Below are 26810 nucleotides of genomic sequence, written 5' to 3'. Positions count from 1 at the left end.
GATTTTAACCCGATTATATTTACCAACTGATTATATTTTTTGGATGACTACAAATTATACCAATGTCGGTTTATTATAATATAGTATATAAATTATATTTTAAAGAATAATAGTGGTGTTTTTATCCTCTACTACATCTCAAGTGTTTGTAATTTAAATGGTATAAAATTCTTTAATGTTGTAATAGCAAGAGAAGTTTACATGTGATAGACTTGTAGTTACAACGGAGATGACCAAACCAAAATTTTGTACGACTACATCTCAAGTGTTTGTAATTTAAATGGTATAAAATTCTTTAATGTTGTAATAGCAAGAGAAGTTTACATGTGATAGACTTGTAGTTACAACGGAGATGACCAAACCAAAATTTTGTACGACTACAAATTAAACCTATGTTGGCTTATTATAGTATAGTATAGATGAGTATAACCAATCACAACTTGCCACATAGATTTGGGAACAAAATTTGGGGTACTTAGCATTTTCCATTAAATATTAATATTCCATAAATCACTGCACATAAAAAACCTGTTTTGCACTACTTTTTGACTAAATTCTACTCCCTCCGTCCCATCCATTTTTTTACACTTTCTTTTTTGGGGTGTCCCACCCAATTCTTTACATTTCAAAACTTACCAAAAATAGTCAATGGATCCCACCACTTCTCCACTTTTCTTTCCTTTTCACACTACTTTTACTCCACTATCTTCTTTTTATACATTAAAAATCAATGGGTCCCACCACTTTACCCACTTTTCTTCCTCTTTTCCACTACTTTATACATATTTCTTAACCTCCGTGCCCAACCCATTCGATAAGAAATGGGTGGGACAGAGGGAGTATTGAATAAGTATCTCCATAGGTGCGTTTAGATTTTACTTCTTTAGTAATATATATCTCAATACTTTTGCCGCCAGATCTTTAGGCTATAAAGTCTCCATGTAGTATCGATTTCGAAAGAGTAATTGAAATGCAAATATTAAAGAATCGATATTTAAGATGTTAGTGTTTATTAATGTGAAGATAGTGTTTCAATATCCATTTTCGCACATTTTTTAATTTTTGATATATTGTTTAAGTAATTTAAATCATGTTCATTTATGGGATGCAATTTAAATTTTGTTACAATAAGCTTATGCATGTCTTTCTTTTAAAAATTAAGTATGAATAATGTTTATTTTAGTATAAGCTTGATAATTAAAATATATAATATATCGGGAAAATGACTAAAGAAATCGTATTATTTTTGAAAGAGCGAATGCTTGTAATTATTATTTTCTGAAACGAGAGTGCTTGTAATTATCGGATTGTCAATTGACAATCTAACTTTTTATAATTGACAGTAATTTAAATTATTATTGTCTAAAGTGTGTAACATTCTCCAAAATTATAAATCTACATGCATATATATAATATTTCTTCGTTGATAAATTATAATTATTATAATGAAATTATATAAAAAAAATTCTCAAATATTACTGAAAATAATGAAAGATTATAACATGATTCCGTAATGTAATAAAAATTGTCAAAAATTATTTTACCATTAGAATCAAATTTATATTCAAGTTTTAGTCGTTAAATTTTTTAAAAAACTTACATATTATAATAAATAAACTTTATTTTTACGAAATAATAGATAATATTATTAAAATAAAATAATTTTTTTAAGTGAAAGGTTCACATCAAGATGTATTAGTCAAAATGTTAATAAATTAATATGAAAATTATAATATGTTTATTATATCTTTGAAATATTGAAAATCCAAAGAAAGGACAAAGGAGAAAGAAATACAAAGCTTCAGCGGCGTCGTTTCTAGGTTTGAACGATAATCGAAATCTGTCCACTTCTTTGATTCTCTCTCATCCTCGCCGCTCATCTCTCTCCTCAGCCACCGTGAAACGCTGTCCGCTGTCACAGATACTCCGGTACGAACACACACACACACACACAATTTATGTGTTTATATATTGATAGTCTATCTGAACCCTAATTCTTTGATTATTTAATTTACAGGATTGCTAAATTGTGTAAGCTCCATATATTGATTGATGCTTGAAATATTATGAATTACCCGGATTCCGATAGCAGTGGTAGGTGATAAAGATCATGTTTTTATACAATTCTGTTTCATATATGTATGCTGTTTATGTAAAGATCACAACTTTATTGCTTTTAGGGCATTCTTTCGGTACCCTTTTCTTCGTTTGTGATTGTTTGATATGATAAAATCAATTTTTGGGGTTTTGTGGGTTTTCATTGAAGTCTCGAGCTCAGGGGTTTGTGTGTGTGTTTGTTTATGTAAATATTACTTATTTGATTGTTTGTGGCATGAATTTTACCCCCTTTTCCCTGGATATTGTTTCATATGATAGCTTGACATTTTAAGGTCTTATGAAGGTATGATGGGATGTTGGTCTTAAGGTTTATATGTTTCTGTAGGCGGTTGTTGACTATCCTTGGGTTTGTATTTTAGCATGAACTAAAATAATACTTGCTAGAGAGGGTGTAGGACAAGAAACAGGAAAAATAATCGTGGATTGGAAACTAAAAAAGCTGGACTTGGGTGGATGACCCGTCTAAAGTATGAATTGTTTTAATGTGCATGAGGGAGAAAACGTTATCGATCACCACCTAAGAAAGAGAGAAGAATCTTTACTTCAACATCAATTAAAGTCTTTGTTAATGACTAACCTTAATCGTGTATGTGCAATAACCCTTGTAAAATTAGCCTATTGGAATAGACCAGCTTATTGAAAATTGTATGAATTAATATTGTATAAGTATTTGTATAGCTAGATAGCACATAAAAATATCTGTAAATAAATGGATAATTTCCCTATAGTCTACGCTATATATATTTGGACTATTCTAACAATGCATAACTATTTCCTTTTGTTTTCAATTGTGTTGTCCATCACATGAACAAAATATTTAAGCTCCCATGTGTCAAGTGTGTCTGGTTTTCTTGGTAATCAGTGTAGTATTTGATTATATTTTGCATTTTTATTAGAGATTATGAATTGCACACAGGTCTGCTGCCTTTATTACGTAAATCGTTGTTAGCTTTATCATTCACAAGTAGTGCAGATTAAAGGCAGACGAAGCGCGTCACATTTGGAGTGATTTGTGACTCTTTTGTGTGTGCTGTTGTTAAGAGGATAGACATTGAGTTGCATAGATCTGAATTTAATTATAAATCTTTTCTAGACTTCCTAGATTATGTTTCTGCTACTGCCATGTTTGTTGATATTTTATTTGGAAACTATCAAAATACAGTCTTGTCTACTGCATATATTTTCATTGTTTAAAAAATTGGAGAAAGAATTGTTTTTCTACTGTCTGACTCTTTTTAATGTTAATGGTTTTTCTCCATATATTTATAAATGCTACCTCGTTGATTGTTTATTCTTCCGTCCAACCTTTTTGACATATCTAAAGGTCTTGAAAAGGGCAGCTGCATACATTGGCCCTGTTTGGAAGTTAGATGTTTGAGAGAAAATTAGAGGTTTGACCATTTGAATCATCTAATATTGGTGTTTGATAGTTAGCGGATTGAAATAGCGGTTTTGACTTTAAAAGCTAATATTGAAAAAGCTACTTGGAGGAGTTTTTTCCGTTAGAGGTTTGTTATGTGTGCATTTAAAATACAAAAAGCTAATCAAACAACTATTTACCAAAGAGTTTCGTACAAAATAGCTAATTCAGTTCGCTGGCCAAAATTCAAAACTACTCCAATCAACTAGTTAAAACAACTAATTTAATCCGCTTACAATTAACTGACAACCACAATTGCCAACCAGGAACAATGTATTTGTAGGAAAATATGAATTTGATTCCCTATGTCAACTAACACTGGTTAGATATATTATCTGCAACCGTTTTTACAAAGCTTGAAGTATGCTATATAAATCAAAGACACAAGTACATAGTAATGAAGGGATTATCTTAGTTATGGATAAATGGCTTCTGCTGCACATTGTCCCCTTAAGTTCTGGCTTGGCTGGATATAAAATCGTTGATTGAGGATGGACGGTTAAAATGTGAACTTCAGAAGTACGGAGTTACTGCTATATGTTAACTGAGCAACTCTCTGTCTTTAAGCTCAATTGACATGACTGACAGAAAATTCGTAAGTCAAGTTCAATAATCAGGTACTAGTAAGAAATGAGCATATGCTTGATTTATATTTATTAATGCTTTTACTTATGTATTTGTGGCATCACTGTAAATATTAGCCTAATCTGAACTGTATTCTTATGAGTTTTAGTTTTAGGCTACATAAAGACCTATAGCAGGCAGTATTTTAGATATGGAAGTATGTGCATGACTTCGGGAATATAATTGTTCACTACTCTTTATCTTCTAAAGGTGCAGCACAAACTGCAATACACCATTTTGTCAGGTGTTTAAAGTCTTATATATTAAATGTCGGGCTTGTGTGTCTGAGCTTGCCTTTTTATATTTTACTTGCCTACTTCGAGCCTTAACTTGTAGCACCTAGCAAATATAGAGAATTCCATTTCAGATTTTCGCATGTGATAGCACCCGGCTCATATCCTTGCACTTATTGCTTCCCTCTCTAGGTATATCTTTTAATGAAATTGTTTCTTTATTCGGGACAATTTAGGCATCACTGAGCAGCTTCTTGATTGTTTTGAGCATTATTATATATCTTTTTCTTGTCTACTTAGCCAATTGTAATTTTATCCAACATCTGTAGAACTTTCATCACAATGTTATTGGTGTGTTGCACTCTTCTCTAATATTGATACCATGACACTGCTGTAATTCTATACGGTATTGCTTTATTTAGGTAATCAGTTGTGGGAAATTGGTTGCATGTCTGATTCTTATGAATATGAAATTTCATTATGGGTTATCCTTTCTTCGTGGATGGATTACTTGGAATCGAATGTCTGTACCTGTACTTATCATGTCTTGTAATTCTTCAGATTAATTTTACTATGTGGTAGATTGCAAATTGAAAATAGCCTGCAGTTGGGTTTTGATCTTAGTAAATATTCTAGTAATATTGAACATTCTTTTTATACGTGTAACAGTTGGCAGCTGAAATTTATAAGGATTCTATGACAAGAATATACATTATTTATCTCATTGATTAATATGTGCAAGGTTTTTTACTATTTAAATTTCTCGATGCACCTCTCTTTAGTCTTAATGTAGTTTGATTTTTAGTCCTCAGAGCTTGTTTGGCTTTAAGCAGTGCATGAGTTAAAAGTAGCTTCAAGTTATTTTAGAAGTTTAAAAAAGGGATGTAGCTCTTTTTATGGTTATGACTTGTGAGAAATATATATATATATTTGGCCCAACACTAGACCGGATTAGTTTATAGGAGTTTAAGCAGGAAAGATTTTTTGTTATTAGCTGAAAGTTACTTAAAGGCTTGAGTGAATGGGGCCAGTTCTAGGCAGATAAGATTTTCCTTGCCATTTGTTAGGCATGCTCTTGTTGTTATTATGTTATAAGATAAGAATAAGATAATAATATATGATCAAATCCATAGCTTTGATGTAAGCTGAGAACTTGTTGTTTCCATCTCTGATTGCATTTGAGTTGGTTATAGAGATAATATTTCCTTGATATAAGCTTTGAATTTTTGTTTCAATGTGTTTTCGATATTTGAAGTAGTTATATTATAGCTCTCTCCCTTTTTAATGTTTTTGCTAGTTAAATTTAAATAATATAAGCCCTTGCAATTGTTAAGAAATTATTACTTGGGTTCTTGCAGTGACCAGATAGCTTTACATTAATTGTAATTTGATTTAAAACCATCCACGCATGGTTAAATTATTTCTTTTATTGTCATTTATGGTTTTTCTTGTCATAATGCAGGAACAGATGATGACATCCCCCCTTCACACCAAAACAGATATTCAAATGTTGGTCGAGCTTCTGCTAATGGTAGATCAGCAGTTGTAGGAGTTGCTTCATTAGGATCTGCTCCATTTCCTCCTACTCATAGTGATATGGAGGCACAGATTCACCAGATTGAGCAAGAAGCCTATAGTTCAGTTCTTCGTGCATTTAAAGCTCAATCAGATGCTATTACATGGGTCTGTATATATGATCCTTTTAGTATGCCGATGTTGAATGGACTTCTGGTTAATAATAAAAAGATTCTTTAGCAGTTTTTTGCCTGTCACTTAATGTTTTACCAGTTGAAAAATTTTCATGTGATACTGTAGGAGAAAGAAAGTTTAATTACAGAACTCCGAAAAGAGCTGAGAGTATCAGACGAGGAACACAGAGAGCTTTTGTCAAGGGTCAATGCTGATGACATGATTTGGAGAATAAGGTCAGGTCATATACTTTTTTCCTCTTTGCAGAGACTCTATTTCCCTATTGGTTGCGTGTTATAATAAGATTGTGAACAGGGAGTGGAGGGCAAATGGACTCCAAAGTAGCATGCGCAGTAGTGGACCTGCTCGTGATCCTTTGCCAAGTCCTACCGTTTCAGCGTCACGTAAGAAACAGAAAGCATCCCATTCTGTTGCTCCCTTACCAATGGGAGCACCATCTCCCGCACTTCATCCTTCAATGCAGCCATCTTCGTCCGCTATAAGACGAGGCCCTGTCCCAGGAGTGAGGGGAAAGAAACCCAAAACAGTAAGATTTCAGCAATTTTTTGGGACGATAATTTTGATAATGTTCCCTGCACTTACATTGTGTTCCCTTTATTAAGTTTTAAGCTTATTCCCTATAAACTCTATGGTCTATGCAGTATAGTACTACCAGTTTTAATGGCAGGGGTCCTGTTCATGTATCTGGTCAAGGGTCTGCCTTTGGAGCTATTGAAACTGCTGAGGTAGGGAACCCTGATCCATTAGTTGGAAAGAAAGTTTGGACTAGATGGCCTGAAGACAACAGTTTTTACGAGGCTGTTATAACCGAGTATGATCATGTTGAGGTATTACCCACATGCCTACCACATTATATTACACTTGTTAAGTTCACCACAATGTAACCATCTTCATCTTCTGCAATCTTCTGTAGGGTCGTCATGCTCTTGTTTATGATATCAACACGGCAGATGAAACCTGGGAATGGGTTAATCTTAAAGAGGTAACTTTTTGCCTTTTTGTCTACTATGTCATGTGTGTTCTTGTGATTCTGTCATTTTTGCTATACATTGTGTTCAATTGTCATTATATTTGTGTTATGAGCATCATGCTGTATGTTTGGTCTTAAATATTCGTTGTTTGTTCGAAATGCTTTTTATTCCCCCTTCTAATAGACAATTATTGGATAAACTATTATGGTCTTGATGGTTCCTTCAGGGGCCCATGTCATCTTTGTTTGAGTATAGGTTCGTAAGTGCTTTCAACTTCTTATATATCTTGCACAGTACTTTTTTTCTTTTATAAAATTGATTGAAGATGGGGAACTAAAATTATACGTAGTAAAAGGCTATACAAAGAAGGAAGGCAATAAGAGTAGAATTGATGAAAGATACAGAAAAAGGAGTTTTAAAACAAAGAATTAAACCAAATTTCTGAAACCGAAATGCATACTCCCGAATATGTTAAAGACATATTTAAGTATGAAAAGTTCTTTATACTTTTATTAATTCTAAACTGTATCAGTAGAACCATAATATGCCTAACTTACGTTTAAATGTCCATTTATCATTAGATCTACACTATCATATTTGTTACTTATTTGATTAATTTTCTGCGACATTCAGTAAAAATGAAGCATGGCAATATTTTACTTCTGAACTTGTATCCTCTTGGTTGGTGCTAATTAGGCTCTAATGTTTGTTATATGGTGGAATATGGTTTTATCCTTCTTCTTTTTTTTTTTTTTTTTTTTTTAATCATAGATCTGCAAAACAAACTACCTGTACAGTGATGAGATACTAAACTCCAGGGCTCCAGTTATGTTAAATGTCGGGAAATTAAATTTCAATTGTATTATGAATTCCTTCTCAAGCTTTCTTAAAGTTATTGCATCTAACCAAAAGTGGTATAATATTTTTTTATCATTTCGTGCACGGATAGCAATTATTTCTAGCTTTTTAGTAAAACAAAGAACATGATAGTAAAGCTAAGGGAAATCTGATATTACAATCATGGTTTTCACGGCTTTAATCGAGCCGATAGAGGTCCAGCTATTCGATCAGTCGATAAATTAATAATAATTAAATATAATATGTATATATAGTGTTCTCTATAGACAACATGTTTTAGCGTGAGAACATTGAGAATACTATTGTTTTGAGAACATCGAGAATACAATTGTTCTGTTGCAGAACAGATACAAAATGTGAAATATCTGCAAAACAGTTATTCTGCACTTTATGAAAAGAAGAGCAGAACAATTGTTCTCACCTAGGAAGCACCGACTCGGATACGGCGACACGGGATATGGGGATTCTCCAATTCTCAAAGAGTCTTGGATACGGGACACGGCAAAAAAAATAAAAAAGAGTCATAAAAAATTATAATATCTATATATGTCAAATATTGGATTATATTCATAATAATAGAGTTTCTTTCAAAATGAGACACACATATATTCTGCATTTTCATTCGAATGATCATCTTGTGTAAAAAGAACAGCCTCCATCTCCGGTTCATCAAGGGAGAGATTTGCAATTTCTAAAACACCCGCACCTTCCTTTTTCTAACTTCATTATTAAAAGCTTTCTCCAAAGCAGAACCACCACCGTCAGCCCTCCTTTTTCTTGATTCCGATCCAGAGCTTGCATTTCCTAGTGTACCAGTCAATTTCCTGGGGTTTTTTTTAAAAGGGCCGAGTCGGTCGTGTGTCGGATGCGTGTCGGACGCGTGTCACGTGCCGAAACGCCACATGGCGAGTCGGTGCCGAGTCGCCGTGTCGGACACGGCAGCCTTTTTGGAGTGTCGGTGCTTCCTAGGTTCTCACATATAAATATAAATTGTTCTAACCTGAATCACTGTGTGTGTGTGTAGGTGGAGAGAGGGGGGGGGGGGGGTGATCAGAGAGGAGAGGGGGAGAGGGGGGGGGGGGGGGGGGTTGATCAAATAGAAACCAAAATTAAAACAGAAAACTAACTGAAGCCGTTAGATCAAACTAATCTAATGCCCCCTAGAATGCACCACACACAATTATATACACCTTTCCATACATGATCCCCTCTGTTTCCAATTTGGTTTTGGTTTTCCCATTAACAGGTGAGCTTTTCTTTGAATCTGACTTCATTCGACGTGATTTAGAATTTTTTTATTTTAGTTTCTATTTTTTATATAAAGGAGGTTTCGAGTGGAGTAAGACCATATATCCATATTATTATGAAGCAAGTAAATTAAGGCTTGGAAAACAACTATAGCCCATATAATAAACATGGTTAACACGTTGCCCAGCAAACACATAAACAGGCACTTAATAATTAACATTCATTTGATATAAAATAATACACATTAGTTCAGGAATTCTAACAGATACACACATGTACAATATTTAGATACATCTGTTTGTGTGTAAACACTTGCAGGGGTGGATCTGTAATATATAAAAGCTGAAGTGGAATATCACGAACTCAAAACACACATTTATACAGATATGTATTAACATTGTTTAAAGAAGCTATGAGGAACAGTCAAATTGATGTAATAGACACTGCCACACTGGGCTTCACAAAAAATGACAACAGATATTATCTTTTCTCTGAGCATTAAAGCTTCTATGGTAACTGATTAAGAAAGCCAGGCATTGAAAGGTATTTTTTATAATGGATTTGGGTCGGGTTCACCAATCAATGATCCAAAACAACTAACCAATCCAACTAGTCTCCCAGTTGACAAGTCGGTTGAAATTTTAGTTTTTCTCGAGTCGACAACTTCAGTCTACTCGACCACCTCAACTGCTTGACTAATCGAGATGTGTAGAGGATGTATATAAGTGAACATGAATATCTAAGAAAACTTTTAGGGGGGTGTATTCAACTGAGATTTTAATGGATTTTTAGTTCAGGGATTTTAATGGATTGTATCTGATTTGATTTTGTGCGGATTCTTGATAAAATTACAGAATTGATATAGATTTTTTAAGATTTAAGCACAATGCTTTAAAATCCCATGGATTTTGGTGGGATTTCAAAAAGCTTAAAATACAGTGAACAATCTTACAAAATCCATCATTTTATGAAGTCAAAAAAAATCCATCAGCATTTGAACACCATCAGATGTTAGTGGATTTTAAACAATCCCAATTGAAGACCATCAGATCTTAAATCATATTTTAAAATCCTAATTGAATACCACCAAATTTTGTAGCATAATTTAAAATCCCAATTTTTTTAAATTCCGAGTTGAATACCTTCGGATTTAATGAATGAAAAAAAACCTTATAAAATCTCAATTGAATACCCCCCCTATTTTTTTTTTACCAAATTAGTACTGAAGTTAAGGGAACACATGGATTATTATTGTTTTTCTTTGTCAGCTAGAAAATGTAACAAGTTGTTGGTTGTAACAAATTAAATATCATACAATAGCTACCAGCTGTTGTGTGGGGTTTATAACAGGTGTTCTACTTGGTTCTAGCACAATGAAAAATTCCAAGGGTTGGTAACTCAAATTTATGTTTTATTAAGTTGGGGTAGTGTGTAGAAGGACATACTGGTATTTGTATTGTGTTAATTTTACCTGTAAAACTCCCAGGCCAGATATTTTAAATTGATTGCAAAATCTTTGCCTCTAGTATAAGTAGAGTCAGATTAACCAAGCCACATTAACTCTGCATTATTAGTTCTTGTGTGTATTACTGCCGCGGCCGTTTGGGTGAGCTTAAAATAAGTGCTTGTTTAAAATAAATAAGTGGAGTAGAAGTTAGAAGCAAGTTAAGACTTATAAGTGATTAAAGTGTTTGGTAAATAAGTAGAAGCCCTGAAACAAAAGCTAGCATTCCTAGCTTTTTATAAGTAATTCTTGACTTTTTACACAAATGGTACGAAATAAGTGCTTCTAACTTATAAACCCAGAAGCCGTCTTTTAAGCCGTTGCCAAACAGCCCCTGCTTCATGATTTTTGAAACTACTGTTTAATTCCAGTGCAAATAGAACTAAATGCCATATTCCGCTCATTCCTTTCCAATTGTAGGTAAGATGTTTTGATGTTTTGTGTGTTGGTTTGGCTAAACTATAGTTGGAGTGTTCAATATGTTTTTGGATATTTGAAACATATTAAGTTCTTGTTAGTTTGCGACTTGCGCGAGTCTATTTTAAAAGCTACCTTGTGAATTTACAAGTGTTTCTATTGTCTGGCTGATGTCCACGAGTGCAAAAGCCAAAAGGTGATTGAAAAGCACAAGCCAAATGACAAGCCGAAATGCCTGATAAATATTAAATCTACAAGATAATTTGTTGTCATAATTATATTTCATCTGCAATTGTTAGATCTCTCCTGAAGACTTAAGGTGGGAAGGGGAAGATCCTGGAATTGCTCATAGAGGTGGTCGTTCTGGACCAGGTCGTGGATTTAAAAACTCTATATCTCGTGGTGGCTCTTTTGCTGGCGGAAGAGGTAGAGGGATGGTAAGGAATCAGTCCAAGAGAAGTTTCCCTCCGCAAAATGGTATCATTAAGAAAACACTAGGTGACATTGAAATACTTGACACTGACATTTTGGTTAAAGAGGTACACAGCAATTTTGTTTTTTCTGCATTTTAATGATATAAATGGTGGCAAGAGGCTCCTAAAGTAATAATATACATGTTACAGGTGGAGAAAGTATTTGGTGCAAGCCATCTAGATTCTATGGAGATTGAGAAAGCAAAGAATGTACTCAAGGTAGTGATACTTCGTCACTTGGATAAACATACCATATTCAAATTATTCTATGTGGGATTTAATAGTTTTGCTTTTGGTTTTATTAATGCAGGAGCATGAACAAGCGCTTATTAATGCGATTGCTAGATTGGAAGATGCATCAGACGGCGAGAGTGGTAATAAATGACTACATATTACTGTGTCATACAATTATATAAAATCAATGAAGACAAGTAGTTTACTAAATTTAATTGTGCTCATCTTTGTCCTTTTCTTTCCAAAAGAGCCAATGATTAGGTAGAACATTAAAAAAACGGGGCACAGCATGACTATTCAGTTGTATCACTTGTCCCTTCTTTCTTGGTGATCCCAAACTTGTAAATATTAAATGATTTTTTCTTGGATTTGTAGAACTTTGCTCAAAATGGGTTTTTACTTGGTTCATTTCAGTTTTTGGATTTAATTTTTGGGAAATAAATTTTGCAGTCTTGTATTATTGTCCTTTGCTATCATCAGGAACTCTGTAATAGTTTATTGCTTGGAGTTCATATCCATTTGTCTTGTTACATCCATTTATCAAATAGGTGGATAACTTCTGTTCTTGTAACTCTTATAAACTTCTGGTTTGGTTCGGTCGTGACTGAACTACTCTCTGGACTTCACCCTTCTCTTGTGATGCAACTAAAAACACTACATAAGTTGAAACTGGTGACAAATTAATTTATACTTGTCATGAGTAGACAATACCCTTCAATTTATTTCCTTTTAATGACTGAGCAGATAGGAGAGAGCCTCATTTCTCCAATGATCAAGAAAAGGGGATGACAGAAACGACATTATAATTAAAGCGGCTGTTTAGAAGGTGGCTGCGTAGAAGGTAGAATAGCTGAAGTTTGAGTTGGTGTCAGGGTGTCACATAAACAAGAAAGCTAATTGCATCCAACAAGTTGGATGAAGTGACATGTAATATTTGTAGGTGTTAGAAGGAACAATACTTTGGCTTTGATGTAATGTACCTTAGCAAATTTATGATTAGCTATGATACACTTGCACTAGCGCTTTCAACTATTGTATCCAATCACATTTAGCAGGAAAACTAGTGCAAATTTATGTAAGAATGATAAACTTTGGTTATCTAAAGCTATTTATTTAATTTAATGAAGTGTGACATCTCTCACTTGTCATTTACACTTTATCCTCTTCAGTTCTGCATCATATTATGTCACCGTGGAAATGCTGGTACTACAAAAGGCCACCAATGTTTTTCAGAGATTCTTTCTTAAATTATACTACAGTGAAACCTATGGTTGCACATTTTAGTTATGGTTATATATAATTTTTGTTATGATTATTAGATACTCTCTCTGTCCCATTTAATTGTATACGTTTTTTTTCAACTGCTCGACACGCATTTCAATGCTCTTATAAAATATAGTTCCGTAACTTATTTTTGAGAGTTTTTTTTCTGAATAAAAATATAACATCCAAACTTTAATTCAGAAAAAGAAAATTTTAAAAATAAATTACACAACTACACTTTAGAGGAGCATTAAAGTCTGCGCCGCGTCCCCGTTCCCCAATGTATACTACTTAGGGGACGGAGGGAGTATATGTTTTAATGTTTTGTGAATTCATATTTTATTTATAGCATAATTTTGTACCTGTTATTAGTATGTATAATACAGAAATAAATTGGATGACTGTGGTTCTCTAATTATGTCAGAAGCTGATTTTTTATATTTAAACTATAATATGATAATTGCTATGTATAACTTATATAGCAAGCATATTGATATTATATTATTTAAAAAGAACACAAATATATTGTAAAGTTAAAATGTTGTTAATTGCTAATATCTTCGACCACCCTTAAACTATTAGAAACTGCTATTTCTTTTACTTTCACACATCATTGCTTCAATACTCGGACAAAGATTCTTAGGAGTTGTAATAATTAGATTATTATATATACTAGATTTAGTTAAACATTATATGTATATGTTTCAAATGTAGTTTTATTGAAGAATTACTTTTGGTAAAATATGATACTAGTTTGTAAATTTTGCAAAGATGATTTTGTATAATTTATGTAGGTGATATAAGTGTTCTGTTACGCAGCTTGCAATAACAGACTTTAGAGTTCAGTTCTGTTGAGATTTTGTAATTTATCGAGTCTTCTATATCTGTTTAATATTTACTATATCTCTGTGTTGATTAAGATAGGTTTAAAGACCTGATCGCAAAAGACTAATACAAAAATAGTAAAATACAAAATGAAGTACAGCTTGCAAAAAGAAAGTGAGCGTGATTTAATACAAACTTAATTTAAAATATGAAATTGTAATTAAAATAAGAATTATTTGGTTAAAATTTCAATTGGAGTGCCCAACAACAAATTTAGGACCAGCATATATTATTAAATTTTAAAATATAAAATAGTGAAAAAAAAAGATAATTCAATCAAAATTTCAGTTACTGGCCAAGCACAGATTGAGGACCAAGCACTTCTAAACGTATGAGGTTTGCAATAGATTCTTCAAAATCTATACTCTTCAAAATGATTAACACTGACTTTTGTTGTTTTTAAATTCTTATATGTTGTATCTGTAACAAAATTCTATCAATTTAAGAAATGTTATTAGAATTATATGTTATTTTAACCCAAAAATATTAATACACAAATGTTAATCACTCAAAAATGATGTACATATATGTATTAGTATGAAATATATTAATTATAATAATTGATTTCATTAGTGAATTGAAATTTTTTTGGGACCGGAATATCACTTTAGGTGTTCTACTGTATTGTTATATTTTAAGAATAAATTCTTAAGTTCTTAATAACAGGTTTATGGTAAGATATAGAGCTGAATCTTAAGTTCTTAAGGATGAAGCCTGAGATGCAATTGAAATTAGGATTTACTTTCAAAAATGTAAACGTATCGTTTATGATAGGCAATATTAGGTCTTCCTACCAGTACAAAGTGATAAAGACTCCGACTTTGTTAAATTTCTTGTTTTTACATAACTTAAAACAGTGACCAAAACAACAGGACTCCTTGCAATGGATCATACATACGTAAGGAAAGCATTGCTTGGACTACTGAACAGAGGTCATACCCGGATTCGTTATTGGGATGAAATTCTTTAACAAGGAGACATAGGAAAAACTTGATGCAGATACTGCTGCAAGATACCCTTTCCTTGAAGTCCCGGGCAGAGGTTTTGTTACCAGGGCCTCGTTTGTTTCTCAGGACTTTTAGTTACATCGTAACTATAAGTTACATGGAATTAGGTTACAACGTGCACTTAACTTGGAACTTTGAAAACTGTGTTTGGTGTGTTAAATTTAGAGTAAATTTCAAGGTCGTGGCTATATTTTACACTGATTTGTAAAAATGGGGTTGAATTTCAAAATTTACAAAATGGTGGCCAGATTTTGTCTCCGCCTCTCAAAATGTTGGCTCCCGTTAAATCTACCTAAACGGAGTTAACGGAGCAAGGGTATGTCTGTACTTTTAGAAATTATAACGGGTCAAATTATACTCGATCGAGTCATATACTAAACCCGAACAAAGAACACAGCCCACCCACTCTCAGGCTCTCAGCACCTCTCTTCACCATCTCTCTCCCAAAGCATCTCTCTTCCCCCACAAGACTTCTGCCCATAAAGCCTCCGGCAAATCGCTCAGTGTAACACCCCCATCTTAAATCAAGACGAGGAGTTACCTACAAATCCAAAAACTGCAAACAGAGCACTAATATCCGATAAACATGAGTAAATAGAATCACTAAACAATAAAATCTTAACAACATTATAGGTCCATAAATCTCGATCACTGTAACTTAGGGCAGCTCTCCATCACACAGCCCCGGATCCCCCTAAGAACCTGCCAGAAGAAGAATACGGCATGAGCCAAACGCCCAGTACGGATTGGAATTATTTAGAAAACAAGAAACATTTAAAATATTTTGACGATAATATAAAACAGTTATTTTAAAATAATAGGCTGAGACAACGAGTGGTTAGGATATTTCATACCGAGATCAGAACATATACAAATACACACATCATAGGGTACCTAATGTGTGCAACAAACCGGCTAACGTGCACGGCATATACAACGTCACCGTCAAATATCATATCAAAACTGAACTGGGTGCACCCACGTATCCTGAACAAATAATTAAAATGGCCAAAGCTCCTCCCAAGAGCTAACAGAAGGATACGCCGTGACCAATCACACTGTCACGGAAGTGTCATGTCAATGGTGCCGCAAAGACATGGCTGTAGTACCCCCACAGCTGGGAAACTCGGTATACCCTATATCTCTCTAAGGGTTCAAAACAAAATAGTTTTCACAACTTAAATCACATGGTACAGATATTTCAAATAAACTGAACAAATCACAATTTTGTAAAATCTTTGAAAACCGCATAACAAATATTTCAATCTTTCAAAACAGATTTATTTAAAATATTTTTCGGAAACCAAAACAGTCAAATGAATAGCACAGAACAAAACTTATCAAATCGGACGGATCAAAAGAGGACAAATCAAAATCATTTAATATCGAAAGGAGTAGCGCTGAATAAAAAGAGAACGAAATCTGTACAAACACACCGAACAGAAAGGATTAAAACAGAGTAATCAAATTTACCGAACACTAATAGAATTAGAGCGGAATAAAAGAGAACAAAATCCGTACCTCGAAAACATCAAACTCAGAGACTAACGAAGTTCACAACGGACCATCTAAACACCCGAACCCCGACTTTATCTTAAACTCCAAATATCTCCATTGTTCCAATCTGCCCAGATCAATAATCTACTGTTTTGACCCTCTAAACGATGTTTTATGGAAAAACTCAAAACACGAAAGTCGTAGAGAACGAAAAGACCTTTCTGAAAAGGTATGGCTCATCAAAATCGGAGTTATAACGAATCGGTAATTAAATAAAACGTCTGCTGATCAGATTCAGAGCGAAAACATGACCTGAATATGTTTTTGGGATTTTGAGAACAGTTCGAAAACGAATCTGAGAAAACATTGTGAACGAAAGTCGTAGGAGATTGAAAGAGCTTTCCGAAACATCAAGAATCGTCGAAATCCGATAAGAATTGAATTTACTACGAATTTTACAAGACAGCTGATTTATTAGAATAAAGCCCTGCGAATTTTTGTAATAAAAACGAATAGAAGGTTGGGTGGCTCTCAAAAGTGTATATAAAAGAATGGAGGATTACAATCAATATATAGAGTCTTGAAACCCTAATTCTAAACCTATCCATAATCGGAATACAAGTCTGATCCAAATTCTAAGTCCATTATCCTAATTCAATTTTAAATCCTAATTATAATCCATTTTTAATCCCCTATTTATTAATACTAATCTATTAATATTATTCTAAAAATTACGGGATATCACACTCAGATAGTCAAATACAAAAAGATCGCCGGCCGAGCTGTCCTCCTCGCCGGCCAACCTGGTACCAAGAAAAACCACCTGCTCTATCTGTATATTTTGTGAACCCACCTGCTCTATGTGTATATTTTGTGAACTAATTGTTTGTGTTTTATGGCAAATGGTTTATATCTTGGAGAGGAGAGAGGACAGAAATAATTGCTGGCTTTTGGAGGAATGAACAGGCCGCCGCGTGTTTAAACCGGAAAAGAAAGACAAAGAAGGGAGAGGAGGGTTGAGGAAGGGACTACCCTGCTATTTTTCTGATTTTACGTGACTACTCCTTAAATTTATGTTTTTTAAATGAGTTAACAGCTAAAAACTAACGTTTTTAACGGTAGTTTTTGAAAGACAGAAGTGAAGTCCAGCAACATTTTTGCGAATTTTAAAATTCAGCCACATTTTTGCAAATTGGTGTAAAACATAGCCGCATATTTGAAATTTACTCGTTAAATTTATATATGCATGTAACTATGTAACTGAAATTTTGATTATTTATGTAATATAAATTAATAAATTTATACAAACATATAAAAAATAAAAATTATTTGATATGTAATATTAAATGAAGTTATATAAATTTTAATATAATATTAAAAGGAAAAAGTATATATTAATATTTATAAAATAGATAAAAAGATTATTAAAATGAGCTCGTATATAAATATATCAATAAAACACATGTTTGGTATAGAGTATTTAACTATAATTATATTCACATATTTTATAAAATTTTAAAATTTTTAATTAAATAAATTAATTATATAAAAATAAAATTATATATATAATTATATTAATAATATCATACAATTAAAATTTTATTTTTATTTATGTATATTATTTAAAATAACTTATAAATAAAATTAGATATCAATTAAAATTTTATAAACATGATTTTATAAATATCGACATACAAAATTATTGTGACATAAAATTATTATAACGATTAGTATTGGAAGTAATTGTAACATATATAAATATTAAGTAAAAAGTAAATTAAGATCAATGTATATAAATAGGTAGTGTTATATCAAACATTAATTTTATATATCATAATTATATTATAAATAGGAAAAGTTTGCAAAATATATTATAAATAGGACATTGACGCAGTAACTCAGGAAAGTCTGAGCAATGTAACTAAGTTGTAATATTTTAATGTTATTTGAGATTCTTAGGGATTGTAGGTTACATAGTTTAAACTAAAAATTATATAGCCAAACAGTGTCACCCAGATAAGTTTCAAGGAAGTGTAGGTTACTGTGCTGGGTTACAGCATATCAAATTAGGCCCTGATAAAAACAGATGTTCATCCATAAGTAAATGGATAAACTGCAGTAAGATAAATAATGGGAATCTACCTCTGGCTCAAACAAACATTTCTATCTCATAGAACTTTCATTTAGGGGTGTTCATCGGACCGCCCACACCGCACAAAACCGCACCACAAAATGCGGTTTTAAATTTTTGTGGTGCGGTCGAGGGTTGAATTTTTTACAAACCGCGCGGTGCGGTGCGGGTTGTGGTTTGAGATTTAGGTATCGCGGTTCAAACCACACCGCACCGCATAGCATATAATATATATATATATATATTATAATATTTATATAATATAATATATGTATATATAATATTTATATCATATATTTATTTTGGCCCATATTTCAGATTAGCCCACCCAACAATAGTGTAATCTAATATTAACCCTACGACTCTCATCTCTTCACAGTTCATTTGACATGTACTTGTTTTTATATACCATTGTAATAGCTCCTGCCACTGTCTAGTATGCCAAATATGAAGTTGCTTTTGAGTTTATAATTGATTATTTGTAATGTAATTTTACACTCGGATGTTGATTTGGCCACTCAATGAAGAGACGAATTATTTAGTGACTTCTAAATTTTATTGTAATTTTTAATTTTGAATATTTTATAATTTTAAAAGTAAAATTGTTGGACCGCACAAACCCCACCGCACCGCATTTATGCGGTGTGATTTACGTGGTTTTTGATTTACGCGGTGCGGTCGCGGTTTAAGTTTTTAACCAAACCGCATATGCGGGTTGGTCTGTGATTTTAGGTAAAAACCGTACCGCGAACACCCCTACTTTCATTGCATCAACTGCCTTGTTCTCCCGACAAAACCCAAATTCAAGTGTATTATAACGAACAATATCAGGATTACATCCTCTCACCTTCTGTATATATATAAGCTTATCTGGCCGACTTTTGGAACGCAGAAGAAGACACTGTTGATTCTTCGTCTCACCGTTTTTTTTTTTACTTTCCCTTGATAGCTGAATTTTATTTTAGAAATAAAAATTATCAAATTGTTATTTTTTTACAACTACATAGAAATATTATTTTTTTCATGAATTAACCACGCACATAAAAAACGCAGCTGAATTTCAATGCAACTTGTATTAATTTTACATCAAAAGTACATGATTCTAAATTGTATATATAAGGAAGTTTTACCAACATTATAATAAAGAAACTTAATAATATAAAATGAAAATAATGGCAGTCTCTTGTTTAAAGTTCAAAAAGTCGCATGTTGTATATATCGATATTGAATTTCTTTTACTCATCTCAATCATCTTAAACTAGTCCTTATAACATATAATAAGGTAATGAAATATTGGAGAATACTATATTCATATGGGTAGTAATCAGAGCGATCAACCAAGTGAGATGCAACTCTCCTACCATGTCCGACGTTATCAATTAATCAAATTATTTGACATAAATACCGAATTACTATAAGAAAAAGTTAAATATGATCATATGATTACAATCGTGTATATATTGAACCGAATAGCGATGATTTATCAAATTATCAAGATATTTATAACAAGGTAGGAGTTATTCCATTATAATTGATTTCGATCAATAATATTTAACAGTCCATATTTATTCGATAATAATGTGTCAAATAATTAGATTATCCTTTAAACTTATTATATATAAGGATGTAATTTTATATATAGACAATTTTTCAGGTTCAAAACAAATTGGATAAACTTGATCCAGTTCATCAAATGAATCTAATCTAATGACACTGACCGATCACTATACACAATTAAAATACACCATCTCGCACATGATCTCATATAATCATAATCTTTTTGTTTTTAATATGATTTTTTCTCGTCAATCAGTGAGTTTTTAAAAAAAAAAATTGACTTAACTATATTTTTCTTCATCTCACAGTGATCAATTTTGCATACTGTTAGAGTATCTCCAATAGATTCTTAGTTCACTCTTAAATATATTACAAAATATTGACTCCTAGTAGGTTAATGTGTGTTTATCTTCAACAATACTCTTCATATTTCACTCCTTATCCATTTTTCTATTTTTAAACATAATATGCAATCATAAGAGTACATGAATAAAGTGGTCAGAAAAACAAAATATATCATATAATATTAGTTAAGAGTCTTTAAGAGAGAAGAGACTCTTGCTGATTCAAAGAGCCACTAAAAATCTCTTGGAGCAACCTTTTTCCACTTGCTCTTCAAATTTCAAGTTAAGAGCTCATATAAAGAGGCTATTTGAGATGCTCTTCTATGTTATATTTTGATGGGATTTAGATATATTTTTGAAGTTTGTAGTTGTATTGGAGCCAGACTATATATATATATATATAGACTCATGATCAAATAGAAATCACTCTTAAAATAAAAACTAGAAACCAGTTTTCCTACCACTATTTATAATTACGGGTATCACTAATTTATACTGTACTAATCACTGTTTTTATACAGTATGTAAATAGCGATTTTTATTATCAAAATTGAGAAAATCTACTTATCAAAACTATTGATAATCGATTATAGATGATCAATTTCATCCGTAGGAAGGTTCTTGACTGTAGAAAGCCGCAAGGGAAGTTGTATGATGATGGTAAGTAGTCGTTAGTTTTGTAAGTTATGATGGAAAGTGTATGTGACTATTGGTGATGATAGACGATGGTGGCAAGTCATGAAAACGTCTGGTAATGATGGTAAGAGGTCCATTATTATGATTTGGGTGAAGATGATGGTCATATGCGTTGCATATATGTGTATATATATATTTATATCCGCGAGATATGCTATATATAAATTAGTGATATGTTATGTACAAATTAGTGATTTCTATAGTTAAAAATAGTGATAAAAAACTGTCCAGAAACTGGTTTTTAGTTTTTAGGCTAATTTGGTTTCTATTGGAGTAGGACTCTCTCTCTATATATATATATATATATATTGGCCATTATTTCATGGAAACCGTATTATATGGAGTCTCGTATAGAATCATTTGTTTCTACTTCAAAATTCATATATTTTTTTAAAATTAATCATCCTTATGCATAAATTTTGATTCCAATTCAGAATATTAATTACATCTAACATGTACAAACAATCTAACACTTACAACTTAAATACAAATTTTGATTTTGAAATTTGATTCTAGTGCAAAATCACTTTCGACAAAGATGATTTTACAATGGAAGCAGTTGTGATATTGTAATTATTTTTTGACGATTTTTGGTAAAAATAATTAAATTAAATTTTTTTGATTTACTAATTTAATATTTGATAAATAATACGATTGATATGTGTATTTTGTGTGCATATAGAGATGTTTACTATTAGAGCTTTTTATTTGACTTCCTGGGATAATCGGAGCATGATGTTTATTGAAAGTAGTTGGAGGTGGTGGTTTGTAGCTAAAAATGAAAACAATGATAAATAATAAATGGAACGAAACGAATTCGTTATAAATAATGGGATAAAGGATGAAAGTGAATCGGATATGCGGGCAATAATAAGAGTTATCAGATGTGATTGATTTCATGATAAAGTGATGTTTGAAATGAGAATAGTGATAATGATATATTCAAGTGTATTAATGTGTTTATCATTATAAAATGGCCAAAAAAATCTTAAGATTTAATTATAAGAATCATCAATTTCTAGGTTTTATTGAGTAAAATCTAAATATATTATCATAAATACTAGAAGTCATAACCTTGTACTAAGTTGTGATAACATTCAAGAATAATGTGTAAATCTATGTAAATAATATTTTTACTCCTTGAACTCATATTTAAAGATACATGTAAGTGACTTAAGTGACCAATTTGAGACGGTTTTGAGTTCAGTGACCAACTTGATATATTGAGTCCACTTTGATGACTCATTTGATTATTAACCCTATATATATATATATATATATATATATATATATATATATATGTATGTATGTATGTGTATATATATATATATATGTATGTATATATATATATTTGTTATATGCAACGACTTATCTCATGCTTATTTATGGATCTTCTTAGTTTGTGTAATTTCTTGTCTCATTACTCATCTTCAATTTGCTGACGATGTGATTCTTTTCCTTGATGATGATGTAAATTCGATGTAGGGAATCAAACAAGTGCTTCAATGCTTTCAACTCTTATCGGGATTCAAGATCAATTTTAACAAGAGCTCTCTATATGCTTTCAAACAATCGAAACAGCGGATTGATGATTGTGTATCGATTCTTGGCTGCAAGCTAGACAAAGGTCCTATTATCTATTTGGGAGCAGTCTTGGGTGCAAATCCTAGAGCGGTGCGATTCTGGGATCCCTTAATTCACACAAGTTCTCTGTTAAAATCAACTCGTATGATGCGTCAAGGATCTCATTAGCATGGAAAACAGTTCTATTACATGCGGCAATTGATAGTATTCCTATATACTAGTTCACCATGTATAGGATGCCGGAAACGGTCGTTCATATTTTGGAACGGCAGAGAAGAGCTTTCATGTGCGGGCACAATGTTCATGGAGGTCAAAAGTTACACTTGCTTAACTGGGAAAACATCTGTCTTCCAAAAAATTGGGGTGGCCTAGGCCTAAACTCGATACGTAACAAAAATCTGGTCATTCTTGCGAAATGGATCTGGCGTGCCTACAGTGAGAGGAATAGCTACTGGAATCAGATTATGTTGCAAAGGTATGGTGCTCATGTACATTACGATCTATCACGGGTGGAGAAAAATTTGTGTTCTCCGGTTATGAAGAAGATAGTAGAATTACTCTCGGACCCAGTCATCGATAAATTCTTGAGAAGGGAGAATTTCAAATGGAAGGTCAAAAGTGGAGACTCGGTTTATTTCTGGGAGGATTGGAGGATTGGTCCTTCTACCCTACAATCAAGCTTCCCTTCTCTTTACAAACTGGTTCGAGTGAAACATATTCATGTGGATGTATTTATGAAGATCTGGAATGAAAATAGAAGGGACCCTAAGCTTTGGTTAGATTCTCCCGAGGTAGAATCAATGGCAGACTTTTCATCACTGGCTTCCCTCGTCGATAAGATCAATCTCTCACAGGGTGCTGACATTCTACAATGGCTTCTGGGGAAGGAGCAATTCTCATCGAAGTTGTGTCATGATCTATTAATGTCGTCCAGCACCCCTGACCCGCAAAATAGTTATATCTGGAGAGTGATATGGAAAATCAAAGCCCCGCCGAAAATTCTTGTTTTTTATGGAAAATCCAATGGAACATTGTGCCTACGAGAAAATTCATCAGTTCCAGGATTAGAGGCACTCTGGACTCGTGTCCTTGGTGTGAAAATGCGCAAGAAACTATATCACATCTATTTTGGGAGTGTTCTCTAGCGGAATGGGGTTGGCTCTTCGTGGGAATTTTTCATTGTTACGACTGCTCTCTATTTTCCCTTCTGCAGTGGTAAGCTTCCTTTGGAGAATACTGGTGGTGGCTGTTCTCTGGTCTATTTGGTTGGCTCGAAACGAATTAATCTTTCTTAAAAAGAGAATTAAATAGGAAAGTTTGAAGGAAATTATCGTTCTGAGATTAGACAAATGGGGGCTGCTTCGGGAATGATTAATTTCGGAGCGGACCCATTATGGCGTATTAATCCGCAAGGGGCCATCGTGGTCCCTTTTTTCAAACTTTCAAACTCCTTCTGGAAGTATAAAAGGGATAACTACGATTTTATAGCGGCAACGGATGGGGCATGGGGAGCATTAGATGATTATAGTTTTGGAGGAAGCATTGGAGGTATATTAAAAAATCGTGATGGTAAGACAATAATTCTCTTCTCAGGCCCAGTTCCCTCTGTCAATGCATTAGACACCGAACTGGATAGTGTCCTACGCGTCATTTGGTAGGTGATAAATCTTGGCATTGCTCACAAAAGAGTTGTTGTTTGTACAGATTCGTCTGAAGTAGTCAGTGCCTTCAATGAAGGAATTTTTATTAAATTTCCTCTCAAGTGGGTGGATTTTGAATTTGAGCATCTAGTAAATAAATTCATTTTCGTTCAGTTTGTTCCTCAGTATTTGAATGAGCAAGCTGATGACTTAGCCAAGAAGGGTTTAAGTAGACCAAATCTGATAGAAATAGAGGAGGGTCAGGCAAATCTTCTGGACAGCTCTTCTATATCTATACAGCTGTCTCAAGACTCTCAGTGATCCTGTAAGGGGGTAGTGGCTACTTGGGGGTTCTGCTGTGGTCTACAGCATTGGGAAGTCTCCCTAGGCAATGCTCGTACCTGTTTCAACATCGACGGACTACTTTCTCAGGATGCCCTCAACTTGCTGGATGGTGGCTGTTAGTATTGGTGTCCTAGAGACAATACTATTGTGTTCTATCGTAGACATTTATGGATTATGTTATATTGATTATGGAATAAATATTTATTGTGTCTTTATTTACTGCGTAATAAATTGAAAGTATAATAAATGTCCTTGGAATATTATATGTAATTCTATATCTCTAAGTACGTGACTTAGAAATGAGATTATGAGAATAATATCAATATTCCTAAATGTCCCTAGTCGAGTATCATTGTTAAGGGACAATAATGATGCATTAAGACTAGTATGTTTGTTGACTGATGATCACATCTCATTGATCATAGGTATAGTGATGCTAAAGTCAAGAACATAAGTGCATGTATCGACACATGGCACTGGAATGACCCACCGTGAGATTTTACATGTTAATAAGTGTCATTAGAAATTCTCACTGTGATAATGATGTAATGATCCTCTGACTTGATATCATTATATTTCTATATGAGAATTAATATACTTTGGTTGCACTAAAAGTTACCTTTGACCGGGTAATGATGAAATGTACATTGGGTATATTATGAATCGTATGAGAAATATGAATGATCTAGAAAGGATTTAACCCTCCTATTTTAGGAGTGATATTATTGGCCTCTTGATTGAGTGAGACTATAAAATGCATGGCCGTGCTCAAATATTGATTTGTTTAATAGTCTACTCATTGATCAAGGAAATTCGGATTAGACGATGAAGAGGATGACACAATACATGCCTTGAGTCTGATCTATAATATAAGGTTAAAGGGATTATATTACATTGTACATTATTCACAAAAGGTTTAATTGAATCACCAATTATTATTGTTACTTGGGTAGCAATGATGTATTACTAGATGCCGCTCATTGTTTATAATTTTATTATTGGATATTAAAATTATTGCCAACGTAATAATAACCTAAAGGGTCACACACTTTGAACGTTTAAAGGAGTTTTTAATTTAAATTCTGAATTTAAATTAAATGATTAAGTTCGAAATAAATTAATTGAGCCAGTCTTAATTAAGTAATAGAATTTCGAATTTAATATTAAAACCAAAATCGGATTAGGTTTGGAGAAGCCCAAATCCGATTAGGGTTTGGCCCATCTATCTCTCTTCCCTATAAATACATAATGATGTATTGTTTTAGGGTTAAGCAACATAAAATTCGTTTTATTATAAAACCCTAGCAGCTCTACATCAAGAGAGGCTAGAGAGAGAGAGAGAGGCTGCATTCGGCTAGTACCGGCTCCGGTGATCTTTGGCGATCAGACGTTCGTGTGGACTGCTTAGAGACGCGATCCTTAGACGAGGGCTGCGTGGTGATTGCTTGTTCCGGACCTCCGTGTTTCGTTTACGTAAAGCTTCTTAAGGTATTATTTCGTATCTCCATGATCAGCCGGTCTTTATAGATGGATCCTCGGGTTAGGGTTTCGGATTTTTTTTTGATTTTACGTCGATTATCCGCTGCGTTTGTTGCCCCGAAACCCAACAGTGGCAACCTCGACTGTTTCTCTGGAGCACCACTTGATTCACTGGTGGGTAATGGTGTGTATGTAAAAGATGTGGCGCGTAATGTCTTAATGGGGTCGTTTGCAAAACTCCTCCCCAATCTTGGTTTTCTCTTGTCTTCATCAGCTGACAATAGGGCCCCTAATGGTCTGTTGGATGTTGAGAGTGTCCTTCAGCTCATGGGATTTGGTAAGGCTGACAAAGTTATTATCGTAGGGGTGCGCATGCTGGGTCCGTCTGGTCTTTTATCTCTACTACATGGTTATGAAGTGTTGCAGCTTAGTTATTATCATTTTAGTTGTTATTTTGGTTTAGGTATCGGATCCTCTTTCAAAGTTGTATGTAATGCAACTTCTTTTGTTAGTAGCTTGTTCTACTAATTTCAATCTGTTTTGTTCTGGCCTTCATGGGGTCATTGTAAGAT

General features: G+C 33.2%; 1 protein-coding gene across 1 annotated transcript; it reads left to right on the top strand.

Moving 5' to 3' along the window:
- The first annotated feature begins 1778 nt into the window (after window positions 1-1778).
- On the top strand, window positions 1779-12932 carry LOC108204745 (protein EMSY-LIKE 3). The gene is made up of 11 exons (XM_017374328.2): window positions 1779-1929; window positions 2018-2094; window positions 5858-6078; window positions 6211-6320; window positions 6400-6631; window positions 6747-6932; window positions 7019-7087; window positions 11403-11642; window positions 11727-11795; window positions 11887-11950; window positions 12555-12932. The coding sequence occupies exons 2-11, from the start codon at window positions 2067-2069 to the stop codon at window positions 12614-12616; spliced, it is 1281 nt and encodes a 426-aa protein (XP_017229817.1). The 5' UTR covers window positions 1779-1929; window positions 2018-2066; the 3' UTR covers window positions 12617-12932.
- Window positions 12933-26810: the final 13878 nt, after the last annotated feature.

The sequence above is a fragment of the Daucus carota genome, chromosome 1, assembly GCF_001625215.2.
Source record: "Daucus carota subsp. sativus chromosome 1, DH1 v3.0, whole genome shotgun sequence".
NCBI lineage: Eukaryota > Viridiplantae > Streptophyta > Magnoliopsida > Apiales > Apiaceae > Daucus > Daucus carota.
This window is presented reverse-complemented; position numbering and strand designations above follow the sequence as displayed.